This window comes from Cydia splendana, chromosome 2, assembly GCF_910591565.1.
Source record: "Cydia splendana chromosome 2, ilCydSple1.2, whole genome shotgun sequence".
In the NCBI taxonomy this organism is placed as follows: domain Eukaryota; kingdom Metazoa; phylum Arthropoda; class Insecta; order Lepidoptera; family Tortricidae; genus Cydia; species Cydia splendana.
The window spans coordinates 19,391,435-19,417,839 of NC_085961.1; the positions used below are offsets into that span (position 1 = coordinate 19,391,435).

Here is a 26,405-nt window from a genome sequence, read left to right on the forward strand (position 1 = left end):
AAAATTGGCAGCTGTATGTTGTTCTGATGACAATACAATAATATGGTACTGTCGAACTGACCTGATCATGGAGACAGGAGGTGGCCATAGGAACTCCGTGATGAAACAACGCAACCTAATTGTGTTAGGGGTTTTTAGAATTGTCTCGATGAGTATTAGTTGTCTGTCGTAAGAAAAGTACAGTCAGCGATAAAAGCTTGTACCAAAAATTAAATTTTTGCCAAAAACTTATTATCGAGAACAATTTTTTTTTCGATTGAGGGAGTTGAGACTTTGGAAGTATACATACTGCGACACAAATGTCACGATGCTTTCAACTACTTTTTTTAGCTGAACAAAGTTACAATCACAACCAATATAAAAATCCACGCGTACAAAGTCGTGGGCAACGCTAGGTTAAATGTGTAATTCTTAGAGAACTGATCAGCATTAGGTAACAAGAGTATTTCTACTCCGTAGCCTGAGGATAATAGTAACGATATAAAATAATGTCAAGATGAAAGCAATGTAACGTTTTTTTTCAAGAACACAAGAAATAGAATCCCACAGTTGCATCACAATTACTACCTAGTTGTGAAATGAATGTCATACTGTTTTTGTAATGGTGAATGTGCGGGTTCCAAACTACATCCCCATCGGAATTTGAAATTCAGATCTGAACGGTCTGTCTAATTGCTATCGGTTCACTCTTCGCATGCTGATGTCGGGTTATATGAGTATTATAACTTAAGATGAGATTAATAAATTTGAGAGTTGGATAATTTATCGGATTAAATAGTTATTTGTTTTACGAGTGGGCAAATGTGTTGTTTAACGTTACTCCTCGTGCTCAAGCAAGCAAGCGAAATATTTCAAAACTGAACCACGAGCGTAGCGAGTTTTTTCAAGGCACGAGGATTAATAAAACTTTGTTTCCGAGTGAAACACAAAATTTGTCTCCATACCAACCAGAGGAAAATACTAACTGAATCGAAATGAACGGTTTTTTATGGAAAAATTAAAACATTACTTATTTAAATTTAAAGTATTTCAGACGGCAGAAAAACATTAACCTGAAATCATGAAGGTTAATTGCTGGAACTCAAACTTATTAATTAAAAAAATATCATTAAATTGTATACGAAACCGCTCTGGGCGCGTAGCCAACGTGCCAATCTCTGCCTATCACTCTTCCCTACTAGTGCGACAGTGACAGTTGCGTTTCGTTCGCTACGGAGCGTTAACGATTGCACGTTGGCTGCGCACCCTGATGTTTAAATTGGAATAATTAAATATATTAATTTAAATAGTAACCCGTGAAATTGTGTTAAACCGCAACAAAAACAAACATGTTCAACAAAATGAAGAAACTTACGGTCGACCTCCACTTCGACTCAAAGTAGGGACAAGTTACTAGCAGCAAGTGGCATGAAGCTAGAGGCAAGTAGCAAGTTGCCAATGGGTGACTGGGCTGCCATAATTCACACAGAATAGGAAGTGGCTCAATTTACGCTCCCCACTTGCCTGTAAACAACAGAAATGTTCAAATTTAGTTTCTGTTTTGTTTTGTTTTTACTTATTCCGGTAGAAATACACCTGGCATTTATTTTTTATTTATTCAATAAGTTTTGGTTTAGTTGGAATATTTTGAGCAAGTGTGCAGTTTATCCAAAAGTTTCATAACTACATACGTATTAAGTCAATATGTGAAATAAGAAGTTGTATTAATATATTGATCTATAATTATTGTAATAGCAAATACTAATTAAGTACTTAAATAGTACCTACACATAAATATGATGTTTTTTAGGATGATTCGGTAAAATTGACATAAAGGAAGTGAAGTAAATTTAATATTCAGAAAATATAGAAGGTTCAGGAATGGAAAATACATTAATGTGACTATGTTGCGTTTTATGGCAACAACTTTTACGATTGTTCGGAATACAAGTAGGCACCATGCAGCTCCGGATTTCCCCTGGTAGTCGTTCCCCGTAATCGCGGTACAAAGTTTAGTTTTACTTTATTCACGACTAAGAACCAAGTTAGCGAATCCTATTAAATTATTTAAGAGTTCAGTGGATTAAATTAAAAAAGAGATATCAACGAGAGGGTAAAAGCTGCGTTTGACGAAGTAGAAAAGTTTAAATTAAATTCAAACAAGGCCGGGATCCGCACACGCTCTCTAAATAACGACAATCTAGTTTTAATTGCTATCATTTATCCGCTATTTGTCCTGCTGCAGATTTCCTGGCTTTAACATATTAATGAAGAGAGATCGTTAAACTCACAAGTACACTTAATCTGCGGGGGTACTTGATATTTAGTATTCACTTTTATGAATTTTAATTATTCTACGGTCGCCAGAGACAGCTTTTATACTGGAAATAAACTTCAAGCGACCATTAAGTAACTGATACAGGCTTCAGGCGTAGTGTGTTTAAATATGCTTTTGATGCGCTCTTATCAGTGGTATCTATTATTTTTACTCTATGGTTTATTACGAAGGTCGGGCTGGGACTTCATGCCGGCGCTTGCGGCTGCCACTCCGTTTTTAATGACTCTATTAAAGAGATTAATAGGGTCTATCGTTTAAAAACATCTCTCCTTTTTCTTTTCGTACAAATTTAATTAATGTTTGATACAGATCTCGTAGGCGCGTTGATGTTTAGGGTTATGTTTCTTCGTTTACCATTATTTCTTATTGAAATATGATATTTCAATCGTTAGCATTATATCAGTCTTTGATCTCCAGAAAATTGTTGTTTTTATATATTTAACCAACCGATAAAGATACGAATTAAGTTTTACTGGAATGTCTTTATTGCTTTCCTCTTTATTAATTATATGTACTTAACGATTAAAATTCGTGATGATAAAATTTTATGAACCAATGCTTATGCTATATTTTATCTCTGAAACGTACCTTATGTTTTATTTTTGAACCATGGTGCCACAATGCAACCGTAGCCATACGACGCATGAAGCCAACAGAACAAAACGCTTTTAAAAAAAACCGTATTACCCGGCTTCGAGCGTTTAACTCGCAATGACGTCTACTTACCCAAAGCAAAACAGTTTAGTATCGATCAGTCTGATCACAGCAAGCTAAACGGATTGATCATCCCAGCCGTCCCTACCTATATTACCGCATGCTCATTAAATATATCTATCCTGTTCATCCTTAATAGTAAAGAAGGAGAGAAAGCCATCGTTCGTCGTATTTGGTTGCTATACGAAGGTTCGTGTTACGAGGCGGGTCCCCTCGGTCCTTCTACATGAGCTACCACCCAATTTGGCGTCGTACGCCTGCAGGTTTTTGCACGCATTCCCTTAATAAGGGACTTCAGACGTACGTAATGCTATCTAGTGAATGCGTTGCTATTTAGATGGAAAATATTTTGGGTTTACCGGATTAGCTGATGTTCAAGTTCGCCGAACTGGATGCCGCTATATTATAAACTGATTAAATTGTTATATTTTCTATATTATTGATCATCCGCTATGATAACCTATATCATTTAATATTATTTAAGAGTCTAATAACTCATCAGGCAAATTGGAGCGGCATTACAACTGTAAAATACGTAAGTTTATTTTAAGTATTAGCGCATCTCGCTCACACTGCTCGCACTAATATGTAATAAGCATCAAATAATATTAAATATCACAATGTGATGTCACAATGATTCAGATTGACATAAAGTTATACGTACGTTCATTCACCGACCCCTTGATCAAATCAAGATCGCTAAAATTATTTCATCGATTCCATTCGGAGTTCAGGTTCATTTATTATCTATCTATGAAGCATTTAAGTTTCAAAACATTTCGCAAAACTAAGCATTTGGAATATTCGAACTGTAAAAATGTGAAAATCATTGATGTTGACTTAGCATAAACCGCAATGCATCTCGCGCCTCGCGCGCACCAAGCTAAGTAAATGTACGAGCGAGATCACTGCGAGTAAACTATCAAATCAATATAGTAAGATTTTTAAAGTTCTGAGAGCTTGTATCGAATTATAAAAAGCTCTATCTACATACAATTATATAAATATCTATATATAATGTGTAATTTTTATTCATTACTCGAGTCCCGCGTGTCGTTGTCTCAAGCTTAACTTGCTCCAGCCGACCGAGCCGTCAGTGGCGCTCCGTCTGCCGATTCGGGAGCACGTCCGTACGCCGCGCTACATTCAACCCACGATCTTAAATACGATCGCATTAAAGCGATTCACGATATTCATCGCAAACTCTTCAATCCTATGTTATTTATGTGCCGCATTTAGTGTTTTCGTTTATCCGTATTTGTGTTCTGTGTGTTTTGTTTTATTTGAAATCGAAGGTTTGCGTACCGGACGCAACTATTGTGATACAATGTCCATTCAACGGCCGTTAACGCGGTGAAGATGCCTCTAATAAACCATAACTCCATTTCATGAGGGTAAATTGAGCAGCATGATTTTAAAGATAGGGGGGAAGCCTCCTGCAAAAGCACCAGCACCTGCTAAGGTGGAGAAAGAAGTGAAAAAGACGAAATGCGATGACAAATGTCCAGGGGATCCTTGGATGTACTGTGTGGTGTTATGGTGTGCGTGTGCCATGAGTCTGATATCGAGCGGGTATAGTCTGTACAAACAGCAGGGTCTGCAGGAGAGGTTGGCGGTGTTGGAAGAACAGCACTTTGCGTTAAGGAGTGCGGTGCTGGAGCCGCAGCAGCCGCTGGTGGAGAGGCTACGGCGGGAGGTGCTGGCGCGGCCGCCGCCTAACTGGAGGGCGAGGAGGAGCATCAGGGATTACGGACAATGTGGATGCCCAGCAGGTCTGAAACACTTCCTTTATGATAAATAATCTTATTAGATCTTCCTGATTAATTATGCTAATTAAGTAATTAGGAGTAAAAACTAAACGATTCGACTTGATTAATTAAATATACCCTGCTCAACAAACGAGTTTGTTATTTCAAATTTGTTGATTGCAATCAAGTAGGGTAGGTAATCCTTTAATTCATGTGTGGTTGCTCATTATGGCGTTATTGAAACATTTAAAACACCCTGGAGCGATTGGCACACGGAAATCAAATTACCGCATCATTATCCTATGCATTACATTTTCACAGGAAATTAGTTGCAATTTTCAACAAATTTTCTATAATGTGTTTGGCATGTTATATTGGCATGTCGTATTTTTGCCAGTGTGTAATTGAAAAATATTCAAAACGTGACAGTAAAAAGTAGAAACTAATAAGAACACACAAAGAAAACACTTGTAGTGTTTGTTTTAATGTTATTTTATCAAAATCGGCTCAATAGTTTTGATGCCATGGTAGTTCGTACACATAGATGCAAAAGTGCATGCCCCTTTTATGAATGATATCCATTAAATGTCCAATTTTAGTGTCCATTAAATCTTGCAGCTTGCTGAAATCAAAATTCTTTCTTTTCTTTGGCTTTTATAGTCGGGGAATACAAACAGCTGGAGACGGTTTCTTTTTTACCACCCTTTTAATACATTTCTTTCATCGCGCAATACAAAGTCAGCCGTCTTTAATTTTCTCCTCCAGCAAACTTCGGTCAACTAACAAAGCATGTAACTAACACTCACGGAGGCTGGAAAGCTATTAAATTTTTTTCTCGCCACAACTCCAAGTTAATCCGGGGTTGAAAGCTGTCACCCGGGCGTCTGATCGAAAAAATGATAAACGCGGAGGGTGACACTCGCGAGGGTTACGAGTTTTGGACTTCACAGCAGGGAAGTACTTACGTACCCGGATGGAAGAATAAAAAAATGTACAAGATGTAGGTAGGTATGAACGGTCTGAAATTGACTGTCGCTGTGCTGCTATATTGTAATATATACAGTGTTAACAAGATTTTTAGATCCGATTATAATAATACCTACTCGTATGTTCCGAATATTTTAATCATTACTGCTCTATCAAGTTACATGTACCCATGTACCAAAACATTACACAAAATAATAAGTTAATAACCAACTTAAGTAACAAAAGCTATGTTAACTAAAACTACATGTTGTCCCATTCTTATTGTCATACCTATATTCCAAAAGAGCCAAAAATACTAGTAGCGTTGTCACGTTGCACGGCAAGCGCGATTTGTTGAACCAAATACTTTAAAATAATAAAAATAAATTTCAGCCTGTATATTAGCGCAATATTGCTCATATTGTAAAAATATACCGACAATCTACGCTATACGAAAATAAACGCTCCTTTATTTAAACTTATGGAGCTTTGTACAACCCATGCTTATGTTCGTAAACTGCGGGTAATCTTGGTAGTACAGCTTATTGGAGCTTACAATCGAAAACTTTTAACGATAAGACGTTGATTGTGAGATTTGCGAGCTTTTGCAATAGGAAAGCAATATGTTTGCGAGAGTTATGTTATTGCAATTTGATTTAATGTTCCTGGTTTCTATTTCGGAACAAGCTAACTGACGGGCCTGCCTTACCTTTATAGTCATAAAATTATAGGTACATAAGACTGCGTGGAAATTTTACTAGGCGGAGCGACTATTTTGAATGATTGATGGCTAAAGTGCAGCATGGAGTAAAATCGTTCATTTTATTAATTTTAATTATCAGTGCGCAACTGCGCAGCGCTTTTAAGCTTAAAATTCACTTCGCAGTTTTTCCTGTATTCATTTTGCATCACATCTCTTAGAATAGAAATGCTAAAGAAAGGACATGCCGAAAGTAGAACTGTATTTGTGCATATAATGTGAAGTGAATTGTCAGTCAGCATCAAAATAGTTACGGCGAAAACGAAAAAATATATCGGGACACATCCTTATTTCGGTGGTAAGAATAAGAATGGTCAGAAAAATGTGTTACGATCTTACGATATATTTGGGCATTTTGGCCGTCGATAACTATTTGAAGCTGACTGTACAAGCTAGCGCGAAGGTACTTATCGTCAACCATGTTTCGATTAAGTACATACGTCATTTAACCAATAACACAGAATAATTAATAGTACTACCGTACAGAAAGGAAACTTCCTACGAAAACGAAGTTTGACAGCGGTTCAGGGTCGAATCATGCTGTCTCTTTCTAATATATGGCACTATCCCTATCGGCTATTTAGGGTTGTCAAAAATCAAGTGATTATCTTATCTGTGGTCGTGCACGCAAAAGGAAGTCAAGTGGTGCCAACCCTAATAATTGCTCGGAGCAATGCTGAGCCGAGCGGAGCCGAGTTTGACCGAAGTCAGGAGTTTCGCACCCCTGCCAATAAGTACACCGCCACATTCAATAAACCCAGTGTTCAACAATACATGTAGGTTCGTTTAGTTCATGTAATATTGCAGAACGCAAAATCACATGAGAAATAAAAACATTTATACAAACAAATAAACGGTCACCATGTAATTTCCAATTAATGTCGTAAATAATGTGAGAACCAAATAAAAGAGTGGCGATATCGCAGGCGATAAAATGTCGCGTGCGACTGACGCGGTCGCCCTCGCTGTTTATTTGGATTATTGGAAGCTACGTGGGGTCAGGCTGAGCGCATACAGGCGATTGAGGTGACAATTTTGTATTTAGTTAGGTACTCTCCGTCGGTTCTTCGAGACACCACAGAAAAATCTACCTGCCAAGGTTCAAACGATGGCTAAAGTTGATTTAGGAAAACCCCTTATTATAGTTATTATATAAATACATCAATTCTAACAGTATATTATTTTGTATGATAATGATATAGGTCACGTACGTTAGTCTGTTCTTCGTCGCTTATTAATAATTCTTCGACTGGTGAGTTGAGGTGACTACATTTTAATGTGCAAGTAATTATTTTCGTAACCATAGGTCATGTGAGTAAAAATAAACCTACATATTATTAAAAAATACACATAACAAAAAACTCTCATAACAATACAGTTGGATAACTGCGTTCATTCTAACCGCGCTTGGTTATAAACGCCTGCCGCATGAACGCCCAATTGTAAGTAGGTACGTATATTTCGGGGGTTGAACGGATCATTGACGTCATCATTGTAACTGTCGCTAATGGTGACGATACAGACAAACAACAACTCGTTAGTCTCTATTAGATCCCTTGGTCGCCTGACATTTTAGGACAAATATATCGACGCTGGAAAGGAGAAATTGGATAAGCGACATTTTCAGAGATATTGAGTTATATACATCGTTGGAATCGCCAGATTTTTCTGCATCGAATGGACTAGGTTTCGTACCCATCTGACGACTTTAGTGTCGCTTATCCAGTCGGTGATTTGGAGAATCACTGGTACATTTAAGTTACTAAACGACTTACTTTACAACATTTTTTTGAAAAGTGGAGATTAGATGAAAAGTTATTCGATGTAATGAACGTTAGAGTTTTTTACTTATTTGCCAGATCAGCTTAAGCTTAGCTTGGATAATTTTGCCTTATGACAACGAACCTTTCACTGTCGGTTAACTATTTTTACCTGGCCGACCTAATAGCTTTCTATATCATATGGATAAATTTACTTAACTGTCAAATGTGAATTATTGGCGTTTATCATTATTTACCTAATTTCAGATATAAAAATTTTGTCGTTTATTCCATTTTACCTGAAATTTGTTGGAAGCTACCTAGTAATTTTTTTAACTTAAATACTTTCTTTTTGTTGTTATTTTTCATAATATCAGAAAATGCCAAGTAACGGAAAAAAAAATATTAATCTAAGGTTCATGAAAACACGAGATAATATTTTTTTCCTATTTTGGTTTCAAATATAAATTTTCCATTCTTACTAGTACCTCATAATTAAGTTGACCCTTTTAAGCAATTTTGATCTCAAATAGAAATGGTACACTTGTTATCTTAAGACTCGTTAACATAACTTCTTATTTGAAATAAAGCTATACAAATTCCTTAAAGGGCGTGTTTCTTATATGCGTAGGTATGACAATCTTCCTTGTGGTTGATAACTATAAAACTCATAGAATGTAGATGTATTATACGTTGAATGTGTCGCATAAACAGCTTATCGAGTTTGAAATTGCTCCTTAAAAAGTGTTAGATAATTTATCTTGATTAGTTTTTTGGAAAATTTTATGTATATACTTTTTTGCTTGACTATAAAATAAGCATACTTTGCAATAAGATAGTTTTTACTCGATCAATTCTGACACCAAATTTACCTTGGAGTTTTTTACCTGAATTTCTTGTGAAATATGTCGGTAAGATAAATTTACCTAAATTTATTTTTACGACCATTTTGCTTAAGCGACACTATATTAATTCTTAAATAACTCATTTGAAGGTAAATTAATAATAGGATAATGTAGAATACATCACTACAACCATATAAAATGTCTAATTTAGGAAATACGTCATCATTAGGAATTTTAATGTTTTTTTTTAGAAAGTCTTGCAGTTTTTTGGCTCCCCCGTAAAGTTAGCTGCGTGTCGCTTATCCAATTTCTCCTTTCCAGCGTATTCTTCTTCCTCGCGTTATCCCGGCATTTTGCCACGGCTCATGGGAGCCTGGGGTCCGCTTGACAACTAAACCCAAGAATTTACGTAGGCACTAGTTTTTACGAAAGCGACTGCCATCTGACCTTCCAACCCACAGGGGAAACTAGGCCTTATTGGGATTAGTCCGGTTTTCTCACGATGTTTTCCTTCACCGAAAAGCAACTGGTAAATATCAAATGATATTTCGTACATAAGTTCCGAAAAACTCATTGGTACGAGCCGGGGTTTGAACCCGCGACCTCCGGATTGAAAGGACAAATGTATTGATTAAGTAATTTATTTTATTAATAATAAATAGAACTGTTGAGATATCCATTCTCTTATTGGTTTCATGAAAATTATTGACAAGATCTTGTTTTAATTTTTCTAAATAGAATAAAAACATCACACATAAACCCTCTTATTCATAAAACTTACCTAACTTCTGTTAAATTTTGTCCCTTTCTATATAACAAACCGTCAAAATGACCGATAAGGACTAACGATTATCAAGGCTGTACTTGACAAGCATGAATAACGCCAAAAGTGTATCCCTTTCTATCTAATACATAGTAGACTTTTATTTTAAAACATTAAAAACGAGTTGAAGTCCTTTCTCCAGTTACAGAGTTATTCTATTATCAAACCCTTCAACAAAACCATTTAATTCCCACAGCTTAATCGCTATCCCATGACCATCTGCCAGTTCCATTGATAAGTGGTCACTATTGTTAGTTAGTAGTGCTAGTACCTACTCGTATAATGGTTATTTTTGTCCCATCGCCCACGTAACTTGAAATCGATGAACTGGTCATATAACACGGAATAGGAGGCGTTTACTTGAATGATTCAGCGTAAATTGTGTTGCGTGCTATTTCTATTTTCATACTGGGAACTTACGTAGGGACACTGCTTTTAATAATAGTCTTATTGTATTTTGTCCATGTCATAGAGTTAGTCATGATAATTACATGGGATTAAAAAGTAACGTTTTTAAACAAAATGATAACATTTGTGGCTTTTTAAAACTTCAATATGAAAATTACATGCTGACGTTAGAAGGAAGTAGTAGTACTTATTGAAAAACATCGATGAAATTAGGTGCGAATTAACATATTCTTGAAATTGAATCTTAAAATAGTATTATAATGGTTATAGAGCTGAGTCACGCGGACATACGGACGGACATGACGAAACTTTAAGGGCTCTTGTTGACTGCGGAGCTTCAAATTATATGTATATATGTACATAGGTAGGTACTTATGCATCTCCGGAACGGACTACTAATAACAATTTACTATTAATAATTGTGATATATTTTTATGATGTGACGTGTAAAATTATTATTTTATAAATAAATTAATTGAATTGAATTGACTAAGAATACAGCTATTTATTTAAATAATATGTAGGTACAGCTCAAAGGAAGCCCTACCTTACCCAGTATAATACAGACAACCAGACTAATTATATGGTTTTGTTCCCCCGGCGCTAGTTCGCACCATTGTTCTGCAACTTGGTGTCTAACTTAATCTGGTAGTTATGCCAGGATACTAGATTTTAGATGTAAATGGATGAAATCAGTCGTCTTGAAACAATGACTAGCTAACTGTACGAGATAGAAAAAAGTATATACATATTTATAGAAAAAAAAGTGTATTTAGAAGAAAAGTGTACAAAAAAACACGCGAACCCAATTAAGATGATCTTGAAAACACGCAAGCTCATATTCGTGCAAAATTGCTCCCGGCCTGAGGGAAATATTTCATGTTACGCCTTCCCTGATACCTTGAGTAACTATTTGCTGAACAGAATTATGTTTGCCCCCACCGGGCCAGGCTAACAATTCCAATGGCTAATCAAAACAAAGCAAGGGTTGGGTTATTGTACCAAAGATCGATCTTGATCACTGGTCCTTAAATTAAATTTGCCCTAATCACAGATTACACGTTTATTTAACTATCCGCTGTTCTATTAGCTAGGTGCTGAGATGTGTTTTAATTGTCTGATTACTTAAATAACGAAACATCTTCACAATCACGTTCGTTAGCTCTTAAACCTAAAGCCTAGTAAAGTTTTTTTAACCCGATTACGGGTTATGATTTGGCAAGTACCTATATTGGGATTATGCGATCTTTATGCCATTATTGTTTCCACCTAGTCGCGATTCTACACAATATGAATTCCACGCAGCTGAAGTTTATCACGAGCGTTATTCTTCACAGTCATTATTTCAGCACAATCTTGACTCTACCTAGTAGCGATTCTACACAATATTTATTCCACACATCTGCAGTTTATCACATGCGTTATTCTTCACAGTCATTATTTCAACACAATCTTGACTCTACCTAGTAGCGATTCTACACAATATTTATTCCACACATCTGAAGTTTATCACATGCGTTATTCTTCACACAAATATATTACTATACAATCGTCGCAACTCTTATTAATGTGGTTCTACACAACTCCATTTATTTTTTGCATTTGCTGGGTGAGAAGTATTAGATGGAGGCAATACGGACAATATTACCTATCCACGGATATCAGTAAAAAGCAGATCAGCTCTACTAAGTTGAACGTTTTTATACTTTCGATCTATTCTCACTAACGTACTTATAAGTAAGTAAGAAAGAGATAGACACTATGCTGTCGCACAGGTCTTCACCTGTAATCGTCCCAGTTATTTACGATAACATAGCGAATTTTTTTAAAGAAAGGTTACCCTGGGGGATCGTGGCGAAAGTTATACACGGTGTATCAGGAGGAAACCGAATAATTTTAACAGCACATTCCTGAGGTTATTAGAAGCAAAAACTGTTATATACATTTTTGTAAAAAATAAAAACAAAACTGTCATTTTTGCATATTTCTTTGTAAAACCAATACAGTGGCGTATCGTAAGAAACAAAAACTTAAAACGCGAAATCAAAGATTTTTATTTTCTAAAGCAGATGAGTTTCATGAGTGATATCTGTCTTTTCGAGATTCTGTAATAGTAACTCCTAGACTGGATAACAATGCGGCAACGTCGTTAGCAAAAGTACATTAGGCATGGAGTAATCACCCATAATTATTTCAATTTAAAATATTAATATCTCAAAAACTAAGATGAATCCAGCCAACTTTATCCGACCTTTTATTTTTTAAATATGGTCAGGAACACGCTGTTAAAATTATGCGGTTTCCTCCTGATACACCGTGTATAGTGCAGAGAAAGATAATTCTCTAAACATCGAATAATGTAACTTCAATGTGTTATACATAGATAAAATAGGTAGCAAGGTTGCTATAACATACCAAAATATATCGCAAGATTCGTAAGACATAATATATATTATGATTATTGGTACTATAGCTCTGTCTGTGACGGGCTCAATCACAAATAATATTTTTCTCCGTACGAACTCCTATCACATTTTTACCTCTTCACTGGCCACTAGAAGAAACTGAAGTATTGTTCATTCATTATTCTTCATCAAAAAAATATTAGAAAAAAAAATGATTTGATTGATACGTCAATGTCATTAAAACTTTTCCGGGAGATAATTATTTGTTGATTAATAATCAGTTTTAGTTACATTGCGATATCCAAAATGGGTTTTAGGATAAGAAGAAACCCCGAAAGCACGAGGTGTGCAGTTTAGGAGGTTATCCATTAGAACCCAAGCAAGTGAACACTTTCTTAAAGGCAAAGCTGTTTTGCCAAAAGCACCTTTACCTTTCCCCTGGTACGATGGCGTGCCAATACCACCACAGACCTCAGAAAAACTGAAATGAAGTTACAGAAGCAGACGATAATTTGGTCGACTACAGTGACTATCATGTTGGTGACATTGTCAACATATTGAAGAGCGTACTTTTAAATTTGTTGATAACAAATATTTTGTAATTAAATAATAAAAGCCTTTGAAATAATGTATCATTTATTTTGCCATACTACTTATATTATAATCTTGCCGTTTGTTATATTTCCTTACAGGATTTTTCAAAGTTAACTACTAGGTACTGAAAAATAAATACTACAAAAAAATTGGTTATTTAAGTATTATTTATTTTTGGTGACATACACACTACTAAATTGTATTATACCTATATAATGACGACTTCTTAGGTAAACTAACAAAATAATCAATCACCGTCTTTAGAGAGTTGACAAACTAGTCCTAAGCCTATATAGTCTTATAACTACTCTTTTGGTAGCGTACTGTGGTTCTAGAATCCATGGAGTCGCATTATTTTTTCAAAGTCAAAGTAAATATTACAATTTTTATCAAACACTTTAGGGTGTTTCATTTTTCCGAATTTTCGATTTTCATCTGACTTTGCTCGAATTCTTGTTCTAACTGATAAGAAAATATTATACGTTAATAACCAATTTTTTTGTAGTATTTATTTTCAGTACCTAGTATTTAACTTTGAAAAAAAATCCTGTAAGGAAATATAACAAACGGCAAGATTATAATATAAGTAGTATTGCAAAATAAATGATACTTATTTCAAAGGCTTTTATTATTTAATTACAAAATATTTGTTATCAACAAATTTAAAAGTACGCTCTTCAATATGTTGACAATGTCACCAACATGATAGTCACTGTAGTCGACCAAATTATCGTCTGCTTCTGTAACTTCATTTCAGTTTTTCTGAGGTCTGTGGTGGTATTGGCACGCCATCGTACCAGGGGAAAGGTAAAGGTGTTTTTGGCAAAACAGCTTTGCCTTTAAGAATGTGTTCACTTGCTTGGGTTCTAATGGATAACCTCCTAAACTGCACACCTCGTGCTTTCGGGGTTTCTTCTTATCCTAAAACCCATTTTGGATATCGCAATGTAACTAAAACTGATTATTAATCAACAAATAATTATCTCCCGGAAAAGTTTTAATGACATTGACGTATCAATCAAATCATTTTTTTTTTCTAATATTTTTTTGATGAAGAATAATGAATGAACAATACTTCAGTTTCTTCTAGTGGCCAGTGAAGAGGTAAAAATGTGATAGGAGTTCGTACGGAGAAAAATATTATTTGTGATTGAGCCCGTCACAGACAGAGCTATAATCATAAACCAATAATCATAATATATATTATGTCTTACGAATCTTGCGATATTTTTGCTATCTTATAGCAACCTTGCTACCTATTTTATCTATGTATAACACATTGAAGTTTAGAGAATTATCTTTCTCTGCACTATACACGGTGTATCAGGAGGAAACCGCATAATTTTAACAGCGTGTTCCTGACCATATTTAAAAAATAAAAGGTCGGATAAAGTTGGCTGGATTCATCTTAGTTTTTGAGATATTAATATTTTAAATTGAAATAATTATGGGTGATTACTCCATGCCTAATGTAGGTACTTTTGCTAACGACGTTGCGGCATTGTTATCCAGTCTAGGAGTTACTATTACAGAATCTCGAAAAGACAGATATCACTCATGAAACTCATCTGCTTTAGAAAATAAAATCTTTGATTTCGCGTTTTAAGTTTTTGTTTCTTACGATACGCCACTGTATTGGTTTTACAAAGAAATATGCAAAAATGACAGTTTTGTTTTTATTTTTTACAAAAATGTATATAACAGTTTTTGCTTCTAATAACCTCAGGAATGTGCTGTTAAAATTATTCGGTTTCCTCCTGATACACCGTGTATAACTTTCGCCAGGATCCCCCAGGGTAACCTTTCTTAAAAAAAAATCGCTATGTTTTCGTGAATAACTGGGACGATTACAGGTGAAGACCTGTGCGACAGCATAGTGTCTATCTCTTTCTTACTTACTTATAAGTACGTTAGTGAGAATAGATCGAAAGTATAAAAACGTTCAACTTAGTAGAGCTGATCTGCTTTTTACTGATATCCGTGGATAGGTAATATTGTCCGTATTGCCTCCATCTAATACTTCTCACCCAGCAAATGCAAAAAATAAATGGAGTTGTGTAGAACCACATTAATAAGAGTTGCGACGATTGTATAGTAATATATTTGTGTGAAGAATAACGCATGTGATAAACTGCAGATGTGTGGAATAAATATTGTGTAGAATCGCTACTAGGTAGAGTCAAGATTGTGTTGAAATAATGACTGTGAAGAATAACGCATGTGAAAAACTGCAGATGTGTGGAATAAATATTGTGTAGAATCGCTACTAGGTAGAGTCAAGATTGTGTTGAAATAATGACTGTGAAGAATAACGCATGTGATAAACTGCAGATGTGTGGAATAAATATTGTGTAGAATCGCTACTAGGTAGAGTCAAGATTGTGCTGAAATAATGACTGTGAAGAATAACGCTCGTGATAAACTTCAGCTGCGTGGAATTCATATTGTGTAGAATCGCGACTAGGTGGAAACAATAATGGCATAAACATCGCATAATCCCTATATTGTTATTTCATATATTACAATTAATTACAATGAAGTGTACTGAGACCATATGCAGTTCGAAGATTTGAGCGAATAGGTGCGGATTCGATAGACACATTTGAACCAAATTAAAAAAAAACACACATTAATCCGTACAAATACAAAATAGAACAACTTAAAGAACGTGAGTGGCCCGTTTTAATATATTTAAGTAGTCGAAAATCCGTGTTAGGGTTTACAGTTTTTTTACGTTATGCTTGTTTAGTGACATCATCATAAATAGCATAATAATAATATTTATTTTTATGAACTACAATTCACCCAATCTTCACCCATACCGTCATAAGAGAAAACTCCCAAACTCTCGAAATGAATACGTAAGCAACATCGATTAACTCTAACTTCTTTCGACCCCTGGATAGTTTCAGCTAAAAGTTGTTTATTAATTTAGAATTTCATTTTGATCTTGCGAACTTGGTAATTTTGTTAGCATCGGGTTTTCCTTCGCTAGATGTTTCGGGATTAGTGTGGTTTTGCTTCATTCAGCAAGATTGTCGAAATGCTTAATTATGACTGATGTCCATAACTAAATATAACACTAGAAATAAAAATAGGCTTGCTATCAGAGAAAGCTTGGTGTCCGTAAAGTAGTCATTAGTGAGGAAATGCATTCATTTTTATAACAAGTTACCTGACAATGCTTTAACGTTACCCTTTCCAGCTTTTAAGAGTAACTCAAAAGTCTTTAATGTCGAAGGCTTATTACAAAGTCGAGGACTTTTCGAAAGACAAACAGGCGTGGTCCAAACCAGGAACTGTAACATAATCGAGTAGCAATTAAATCATTGTGCTATATCGAGGCGACTAGAATATTTTGGCGCCGGTATCTTCGCGGGCTTGTGGTGTAGGGTTAGAACCTGTGGTAGTTTTTGACACGACAAGTGCAATGTAATTAAGACTTCAATTTTCATTAAGCATTGCTTTTATTCATTTGTTTTACTAATTAAATTAAATATTTATACTTAAGTACTTAAAAACTGAATTTAAGTAACTTAATCAGGCAGGAATCGGTAAAGAGCTTAATCAAATAGAAGACGTAAGTGTAGAAATTGAGTGGTTATGTTAATGTCATAAACAAATAAAAACGAATTTATAAATGCTCGCCACTGAGGCGGAGCATGCAGTACCATTAATAAACTACTTAAATTCTCATTTTAATTTTAATTTACACATCAATGTCTCAATTAATCAATTACGAGCTAGGATCGGCGTGGATCTTCAAAAGAAACCTCGGGTCAAACGCCTAATTGTCTGTTTGCTCGATGGAGACGCCATTCAGGCCCTGTTCACATGCAAATAAATACATGAGCAACACATGCGATTATAAAACCTATTTCCAGCGATTTAATATCTTTATTTGATTAAAAAGAGCATTTCAAGTAAAGGGAGAAATAAATTGAGCAAATTGTGGGACTTTTTCTGTAGATTTATTTCGATTCTAATTAGAGTGTACGTTGTTTCAATTTAGATCGCGCCTGTAAACAAATGCGGGTAGATTTCAATTGTTTTACTTGATTGGACTCTTATTCTGCTTCTTACTGGTTTCTTAATGGACGACCGTTCCATGATCAGAATGTATACATATACCTATTATTAAACTATACCTATAGGTAAGCAATTGTAACGTACTTATCATTTTATAAAGAGGTTGGATGAGATTGGCTCGGGACCGGGATAAGTGGCATACTCGAAGAGAGGCCTATACTCAGCAGTGGGCGATAAAAGGCTGATATGAAGATGATGATGAATTGTAACGTATAAGAAGTGAGAAGAAATCAGTTTTATAATAGGCTTAAGTCATTGTTTATTGAGTATTACCATAATACCATATTCAAGTATATACAAAGGTATTATGACGTTAATTATTTAAATGTAGATTTTTTAAATAAATTGGCACGTGTATAATCTAGACGACTTTAATAATAGAAAGTAAGTCTTAAAAACATACATAATTTCCAAAGTAAATCGTCGATTTCCTTCGTCTGCTAGAACATTTCCATTTACTTTTAAGTTCCATTTCTCCACTTCATTAAACCGGGATTGATTTAGAGTACAGTAAATCTCTAAGAGCTCCGATGTGGTGAAAACAATCAGAGAAATGGGCTGTTGGTTAAATTAAACGTGACCGTTGACAGGACGGATGGCGCCGATCCATTAGGAGGCGGGAATCGAACCCGGATCGCAGTCGGCACGTAATGATCTGTTTCGCTTAGCTATCTGTGTAAATTATCTTTGTGCCCCAACTTAAACTTATTATAAGTTATTATTTTCTAAATACATGCTTAAAGTGAATCAATATTAACAATCGGTTCTTATTGCATGATAAGTCCAAGGATTATTTGATTAAAATTGCAGTGAAACGACGTCTTTTCCTTTGATAAAGTCATGCTCTTATGAAACATTCGCCACTCATTGTTTTATAAATTTATATCTATGTGAATCCTACATGTTAATAGGATGTTGTTTTATCTATAGGTTTATAGCATATGCAAACTAGTTAGAAACTAAAATCTTATGGAAACTACAGCGTTAAATCTACGCGCTTATCCTAGCGGCCTTAAGACAGGTCCCTGAGGAACACCAGAAGCCTCGCTGGCGTAAGTTACGCTTGAACTCTGGAGTCAGACGCAAGGCTTAAGCGAATAGCTTCATAACAAAGTTTCTTAGTAAATTAGCACAGATTTTAGTGAATTACAAATGTTTAACTTACACGATATATGTGTTTTTTTTAACAGAAATTAAATAATTTTCTTTTCAAGTTAAGCGGCCTTTACTCAAGTTTTTATAATATTTTATCAAGAAACACTACTACATATATGGAAATTCATTGTCTTCAGGAGTCCTTTCATTTGTTTATACGTCTTTTCTATGTTGTCTATCCCGACACTCAGAAAGCCGACTCAAGATGGTGTTTCAAAGAGGGTAGGAAGTTGACGGAAGCTGCGTATTTGCCCAGCAAGGGCTCTAGGGTGTTTGGCTTGAGATAAAAGAATTGAAAGTAAAACAGGGGTAGATCAAAGAGTGTGAATTTGTTCAATTTTCTTATTGAATGCCTATCTCAATTTGTTTAAAATACATTGTGGTTGTGGAAATGTAATGTACTTTGATGTTCAGTTTCACTTTAATGCTTTAGGCTTCACTGATATCATATGAATTAATATCTGCAATATTATCGTACAAATAGAGTTACCTATATAGCATGGTTCAGGGTTTAAATGTGTCAATTATAAAAGTTGATAAAAGGAATACATTGTCAAATCCATAAATAATTATAAAAATCTACTCGAACGTGACGACTGTCGAACTACGGATGACTGTCGATTGATAGTGAACTCAGACAAATATTTTTTTTTTATATTAAAGGACATTTTTTACACAAATTGATAAACGGCTCGATTCGGAAAATGAATTAGATTTCTACTAGACTTCAACAAGTTACGATACGGATAATTTAAAGATATTCGTAAGATAGATATGTCAAATTTGACGTTTCCGCGATTCTGGAGGTCCTCTTGAACGATTTCGACAAGTTATGACTTAGATATCCAAGTCACATCTAGTCGATATCTAATGTAGATCTAGTTGATCTCTAAATCGTCTCAAGATCTTGTGATTATCTCGAAATCCGAATAGGCCTGTAAGCCCCACGGTAAGCTCAGACAACGATATATATAATATACAAATACTTAAATACATAGAAAGCAACCATGACTCAGGAACAAATATCTATATCATCATACAAATAAATGCCCTTACCAGGATTCGAACCCGAGACCATCGGCTTCATAGGCAGGGTCACTACCCACTAGGCCAGACCGGTCGTCAAAAAATATTAATCTTTCAAATGTAGTTCAGTACAGTCAAGTTCATTTTGCACTATCGCTGTGCTCTACAACTTAGTTCCAAATCTCTAGGCGATGTTAATGGCGTCTAATTGATACGCTACGGGAACTAACAAAATCGCTGACTTACTAATACTTGACTAATTTTGGAACAGCGGCAAGGGAATGTGTTCGTGATGCCCCCGAATTTGTGAGATTTTGTGGCGTTAATGGTTTACTACAAGGTAAGGAATAGACTTAAAAATGTGGACGTATTTAAGAGTGGATGGATAGATTACAGGCAAGGAAATATTAAGCTGAAAAATAAGATTACATTATTACATTACACCTCGCTATTACTAGTACTACATATTTACATAAACGCTTATGAAAATGCATAAGTTATCTCGGGTTAAAGTTAAACTTGCTTAAAGGGACACAGTCGTGCAGTTATGTTAATTTGTTTACTTGTTTCGATAGATGAGAGAATCACATGAATGCTTGCAATTAATGTCAGAAGTAGTTACCTGTTTGGAGATACAAATTGATACGAAGATATAAGTAATACCTACTCAGAAACGCCATTTGGATTATTACTTTTATCTTAATCGAATTTAAGCTCTTGTGAGTCATATTAACACTAAAATTTAATTGTCGTGTTTCAGTTACGTATTTTGTCACTAAGCGCGACATGTTTGCACTGGAAGTGCTGAGACGCGTTAGCGCTGAACTGAAGTGACAACGCGCCGTGAAGTGACTAGAATTATGTTTCAAAACTCTAAAACTAAAATATTTTCATTATAGTATTTTTTTTCGTTTTTAACTAATTTAAATTAAGTTATAAGAAGTGTTACAACTTATATATATGTGTAAAAAGTTTAGGCCAGACAGGCCAGTGTTAATACTCTGTCCTTTATGTACGTCCAGTAATGCGCGTTTTCCCAGAGATAAGACCTAGCTAGATCGATTTTTTGCCCGAAATCCACGAAATAGGTATACAAGAATTGCTCGTTTAAAGGTATAAGATTGCTGTATAAAAAAAAACAAATCATATGTCAATTGTCTAATTAATAAACCGTTCGGTTACAGTACAGTTATTCCCGTAAAGAGTTAACGAAATTCCAAAGCTTAACAAACCAATCAACCCAGGCAAAACAAACACGCCAGCCGGTTTACACCGTCCTGACAATCGGAGTTTACTGTTCCAATTAGATAGGTTTTTAAAGAGGCGTGAGCTTTCACAGAATGGTCAAACAAAGACATACTCAGGGTGTTTACATGCCTTGTAAGGATCAGCGCCCACTAGATGCAGCAGTGCACGGGGGCGATTTTCGAAATTCACGCACTAGATTTCGTCACTCGAAAATCGGTGGAAAACAATTAGGTTGAAGGAAAGTTCAGATAGGTACCTTCAACCAGAAGAATCATGACATATGTGATATTTTATTAACGATTAAATAAAAATAAAAAACATTAGTCAAAGTATAGTTCTGATCAGTTTGTGCATTTAATTAAACTTTGGCTAGCAATAACAGGAAATGAAAGTGTTCAAATATCTATTGAATTCTCCGTTCATCTATGATGTGGGCAGTGGGACGTGGGCTGGTCGTAATTAAGCGTTCAGCCCAACATGATACCAGGCGTGATAATTAATAACATTTTGCTCCCGTAAATTGTCACGTCTTGTTTTCTTTTAGAACCTAAACGAGTTTTTGTGCTAGTGACGCTCTAAGATAATTTTTAATTGCAACAGGGTTTCATTTAGTTTGTGGCTTTCAATTTAAAAATAATTTCAGGCCTAGTTTATAACATGGTAACACTATTGAGTAACAATGCTAATTCTTTTTAATGATGGGCCGCCGGACAAAAAAAAACATGTTATTTTGGATTTTGTGCGCTTATTTATTGCCGCGTGCCCACCGGTGCGATGTGGGCTTTAAGTAGGTACCTACTCATGACCATGATTTTCAGAAAAACTTGATAGTCCGTTCGAGTTAACCTATAAGCGCCACTTGCACCATCCCACTAACCCGGTGTTAACCGGTTAAACCATTAACCCAGTGACAAACTGTACTGGTAACCATGGTAACTCCAGGTTTAACCGGTTAACCCCGCGTTAGTAGAATGGTGCAAGTGGGGCTAAGTGTGACAAAAGCACTATTATGTCAATATTTTGACTGCCGACGGTACACTCTTTCGTAAGCTTCCTAAATGCTTCATAGGTTTATCAGCAATCGATCGGATCGTTTGACCTTGCATTGGTTAGGTTGCCTTAAAGGTCGTTGGGTCATTGTTCGGGCTTCGTTAATAGGAATACCTATAAATAATACTAAAGAGAACTGATAAGCAATTGGTCACTATTGTAGGTCCATTATTTTACACTTATTTTATGAAAATTCAAATGAGTCCAAACCTTGACTGCCATATATTTAAGGTATTGACATAATTCGGTTTAAAGACCGGGGGGTTTCGGGTTCGGGTATTAATTATATAGTAATTATGAGTAAAATAATTGTACTGATTCTTAAACTTACTTATCCCTAAAGCCCTTCAACTGTTATTTTTAATCATACACTCGCAAGCGAGTAATTAGATCCCGTTAGTAACTAACCTGTGCATCATTATGTTAAGGAGCCTTATTCTAAAAAATATATCAATACGGAAGAGGTTTTGGGTCCGCCACTGATACTCGTATTCATATTCATTTTCAAATTTAAAGATAGGGATACTGATTCACGTTGAAAATAAGTACATAATAATACTGCTAAACTATTAGAACAAATTCTAGTATTTTTGAAAATATTTTAATTTGTGTTATTTCAAGTAGAAAAACACTACTATATAAATTATAAACCAAAATAAATGTCATATACCTACTAAGAAAAAGTGACCAAGGCCTCCCTGTGCCCGGGGCTGGAATAATATTATTAATTACCGCACTAAACCTAACTCGATCTAATGCTTTGACTAAGCGAGTTCTGGATATTTTCATTGCCGTGCCGTGGATGTGATTGAATGTTGCGATTTTTTTCTGTAATAATTAATTTTTTTATATTCAACTAACGAAGCTTAAACTATTCCCTATATTCCCTATGTTGACACATGGATTGGAATTGTATTTATATTTAATGTTTACTTCTGAATACGGCCAAAGCTAAGTTATTTAACACACGAGCTTCTAAAGCTCAATGCTCGATGGAGTCGTTAGCTGTGTTGATATTTCTTATTTGTACGTTTAACTAACTTACGTTTAACGGTATGCTCGCTAGATAGGAAATATTGAATTGACTGGTTTGATCAAATGTTAATACCTCTAAGTCTTCTAACTTGTAGCCTTTTTGAGTTGTAATAATGTTACTCCCTACCCGCATAGGGCTGAGAATGGGGTACTATAATGTCCAGCCCTTCTCATCGTTCTATTAAGAGGGAGGCCGAATCTAAGTAAAAATCATTCGATACCTACGTAAAAAAGGCAAGTTTAGAAGTGAATCAGTGAATGATAAAAAATTGTTAATTCATATACATAATATCCTCGTTCTTACTTACGTTGCTATACTGACAGCCTATTTATAGTATCTGTGTAGGCGCGTTTTGACTACTTAACCACTCGTGTTATTTGTTAGTCATGCAATCGCACCCGCTTAAAAGTTTCGAGAACATAATATAATTCTATAAATAGTACCCAACGAATCTAAAATTAAAATGCGACCCGGAGTCACTTTACTGCTTTTGACTTTTAAATCTTCGAGCCAATAACTTACACATTTATACAGTTTTATTATTCTTAACACAATAAACAACTGAGGTTGTAAACAAACAATCAGACATGATATAACTCAGCATTAAAACCGTCCTTATTACCACTACGTAACGGCTAACTTCTACATTAGGTCTTAATGCTCAGTACTCTGAAATCAGTCTTATGTCCAAAGAATAAGATGCATATAAGAATGTGTCACGTGTGAAGTCAAGCGTGTTAAGTGTAGCCCGTATTGTAATGGGCCCTTTTATTTTTATTGCCTTTTTACTGAGACAATATGCGAAGGACAATGATGATGTATCCTGTACTTAAGAAAAAGCATTTCTTTCTCGCACGAACACTTGGAATGAATGTAGGTATATATGTTACTGTAAAAGCCCGAAGTACGGCAAAACCTAGGTTTTACCGGTAAATCCTAGTTTTTACCGATGCCGATCGGTAAAAGCTCGAAATGTTAAATCTTACTAGTTTACTTCGGGCTTTTACCAACACCGATATGGTAAATCCTAGGTCTTACCACGGCGACCGGTAAAGTTTGAATCATGCACTGATTCTTGAGATTATTAGATGATAATTTTTAAGAAAAAAAAACCGACTTCTATGGGGCCCGATGAAAGGTTATGGTAGATGGTGCACTATGTAGAAAAGGAGGTAAAAACCACCCACTTTTCTAGTAGCATTTCGTTTCTGTAAGGGTCGCAGTTCTAACCTAACCTAACCCACTTTTGTTCGGTTCTGTGAGGATCGCAGTTCAAACCTAACCTAACCCACTTAACGGCGCATGCGGTGCGGTGTACGGGGGTTTGAGCGGGAGGGGTTGAGAATCAGTGCATGATTCAAACTTTACCGGTCGCCGTGGTAAGACCTAGGATTTACCATATCAGTGTTGGTAAAAGCCCGAAGTAAACTAGTAAGATTTAACATTTCGGGCTTTTACTGATCGGCATCGGTAAAACCTAGGTTTTACCGGTAAATCCTAGGTTATGCCGTACTTCGGGCTTTTACAGTAACATATACACGTAAAGCATACTTACTATATTAACGTGTTTTATGTAGTAAGACACTATACTTATTTATCGCTTTTTTTTTCAAAATTCCTCGATGCGAGCCAATCAGCCTAGATTTAGTTTGCATAGTGGGTAAAATAATATAAATTATAAAAATTACATTACAAATTAGTTATGTAAATCAACGACCACAGTTTTCCACAGATTACACGCATTTTCGAAAAACTTCTCTTGTACACTTTTTCAAGTCACATTCTACATATTTTTTACCATATATTATCATCAGGAATAAAACATAAAAGCTAGGTGCAATGGGTCCGTCTATGTTCGGTAATTGTATAGTAGAATAAATATGTACTTATTGTATATATTTACAAACCATATTTTTTGAAATGACTTTTTAAATTTTTTTATATGTAGGTATAATTTACTAGAGACTCAGCTCTACCTAGCTTCTACTCTTATGATAGCAGCTTTTACTCGACAAAGTAGTAAAATATTTTTCTCCAATATGCTCGGAAATGTTCACCTTATTGTAGCAAAAATAGTACGCGAAGTTCTTCGTTATTGTCAAACTCTAATAAAAAAAATCAAACTATCGCTGTCCTGCTCTAGCGGACGGGAAGTAAAAAAACACTACAGTAATAACTTATTACTGTAGTGTTTTATACTTTTTAAAAATAAAAACGCAAACAGCCAATTATTATAACCGCGAGCCGCGTCTACACGTCCCGATCAGCTATCATTTCAAGCTATAGGATAGAGTGAGATAATAAGATAAACGACCTTACTTGTCTCGTTCTTACAAGACCGTTGTGCTCGTGTATGATCGTGCGAATACTGCTTAATAAAATCAAAGATTATTTTTATATTTTTTTAAGGATCTCATCGGTGTTCATAAAGCTTATATAGTTTGTCAAAGGACTTTCTCATTTCAATCATAGACAAAGAGAATCATACTATCTTTGTCTTACACTAGTACTAGCACCCAAAAGAAAAGGATGGGTATAGTTTTCCTGGTTCTTACTGACTGACAAATTAGTTTGACCAACTATATTGCACAATTATATTGAATGAACGAATATTGAATGGTACTGAATGGCAGAATAAGTTTGTGCCTTTAACTTTTAAAAATGTATTAAAGAGGGAAATAGTTTTTGACTTGACATTTTGATGTGAAGGTTCGATTTGAGTGATGCTTCATGCTTAAATAATTATTTTACCTTATTTCCTCGCATGTTTGGAGAAAAGCACTATATATGCCTCGGCAGGAATAGCAATTCGTGGATTCGTCTTCTTTGTCGAACTCCGCTTCGCGTCGTCCGACAAAATCGAAACTCATCCACGAATTGCCCTTTCCCGGCCTCTGCAATAATGTACTATGTATTCTCATAAATTTAAACAACTGCTTATGATTTGTAAGTGCCTCAAACACATAATTGCACCATCCATCATGACGTTCCCGTAGTGTCATCTATAATCAGACAGCACACAATAAATAGCTAATGACTCTTTGTTAGCGCATGATGAATTATCCGGGTAAAAAATCTATTACAAGGGGACAATCAGAAGGATCAGTGCGGATTACTCTGTTATGATAATGGTTAAACACAATAACATAGAACAATATTCATTGGTTTACAGCTTTACAAGTAGTCTAACTATTGAATGTTTGTTTTGGCACCATAATTGTACTGCACCATTTTTTTCGAGTCCAGCAAATCTTACGATAAACTTGTCAATATTTCTAATCTACGGTGGCAGCATGGTTGCATTTTTATCGCCTGTCACTATGCCTGTCACTTGCGCACTTACATACTTGTTAGAACGTGACAGGCGATTAAAATGCGACCGGGCTGAGCCCGCTGCTCTCTGCTCGTGCTGCACTTCTACGAAGAATAATAGAGCACAAACAGCAGCAGAGAGCAAGTAG

At 35.4% G+C, this 26,405-nt stretch overlaps 1 protein-coding gene and 1 long non-coding RNA gene across 2 annotated transcripts in view; one reads left to right on the plus strand and one right to left on the minus strand.

Moving 5' to 3' along the window:
* The first annotated feature begins 4,137 nt into the window (after positions 1-4,137).
* LOC134801184 (collagen alpha chain CG42342) overlaps positions 4,138-26,405 on the plus strand; it is a 283,499-nt gene continuing 261,231 nt past the window's right edge. The window contains exon 1 of the mRNA XM_063773734.1: positions 4,138-4,803. Coding sequence (XP_063629804.1) covers positions 4,440-4,803 — 364 coding nt within the window. The 5' untranslated portion in view covers positions 4,138-4,439. The remainder of the gene's footprint in view (positions 4,804-26,405) is intronic.
* Positions 25,355-25,855, minus strand: LOC134805541 (uncharacterized). Its single transcript, XR_010146316.1, has 2 exons — positions 25,800-25,855; positions 25,355-25,765 (listed from the first exon to the last, which is right to left on the minus strand). It is a non-coding gene; the product is annotated as an uncharacterized LOC134805541 (long non-coding RNA).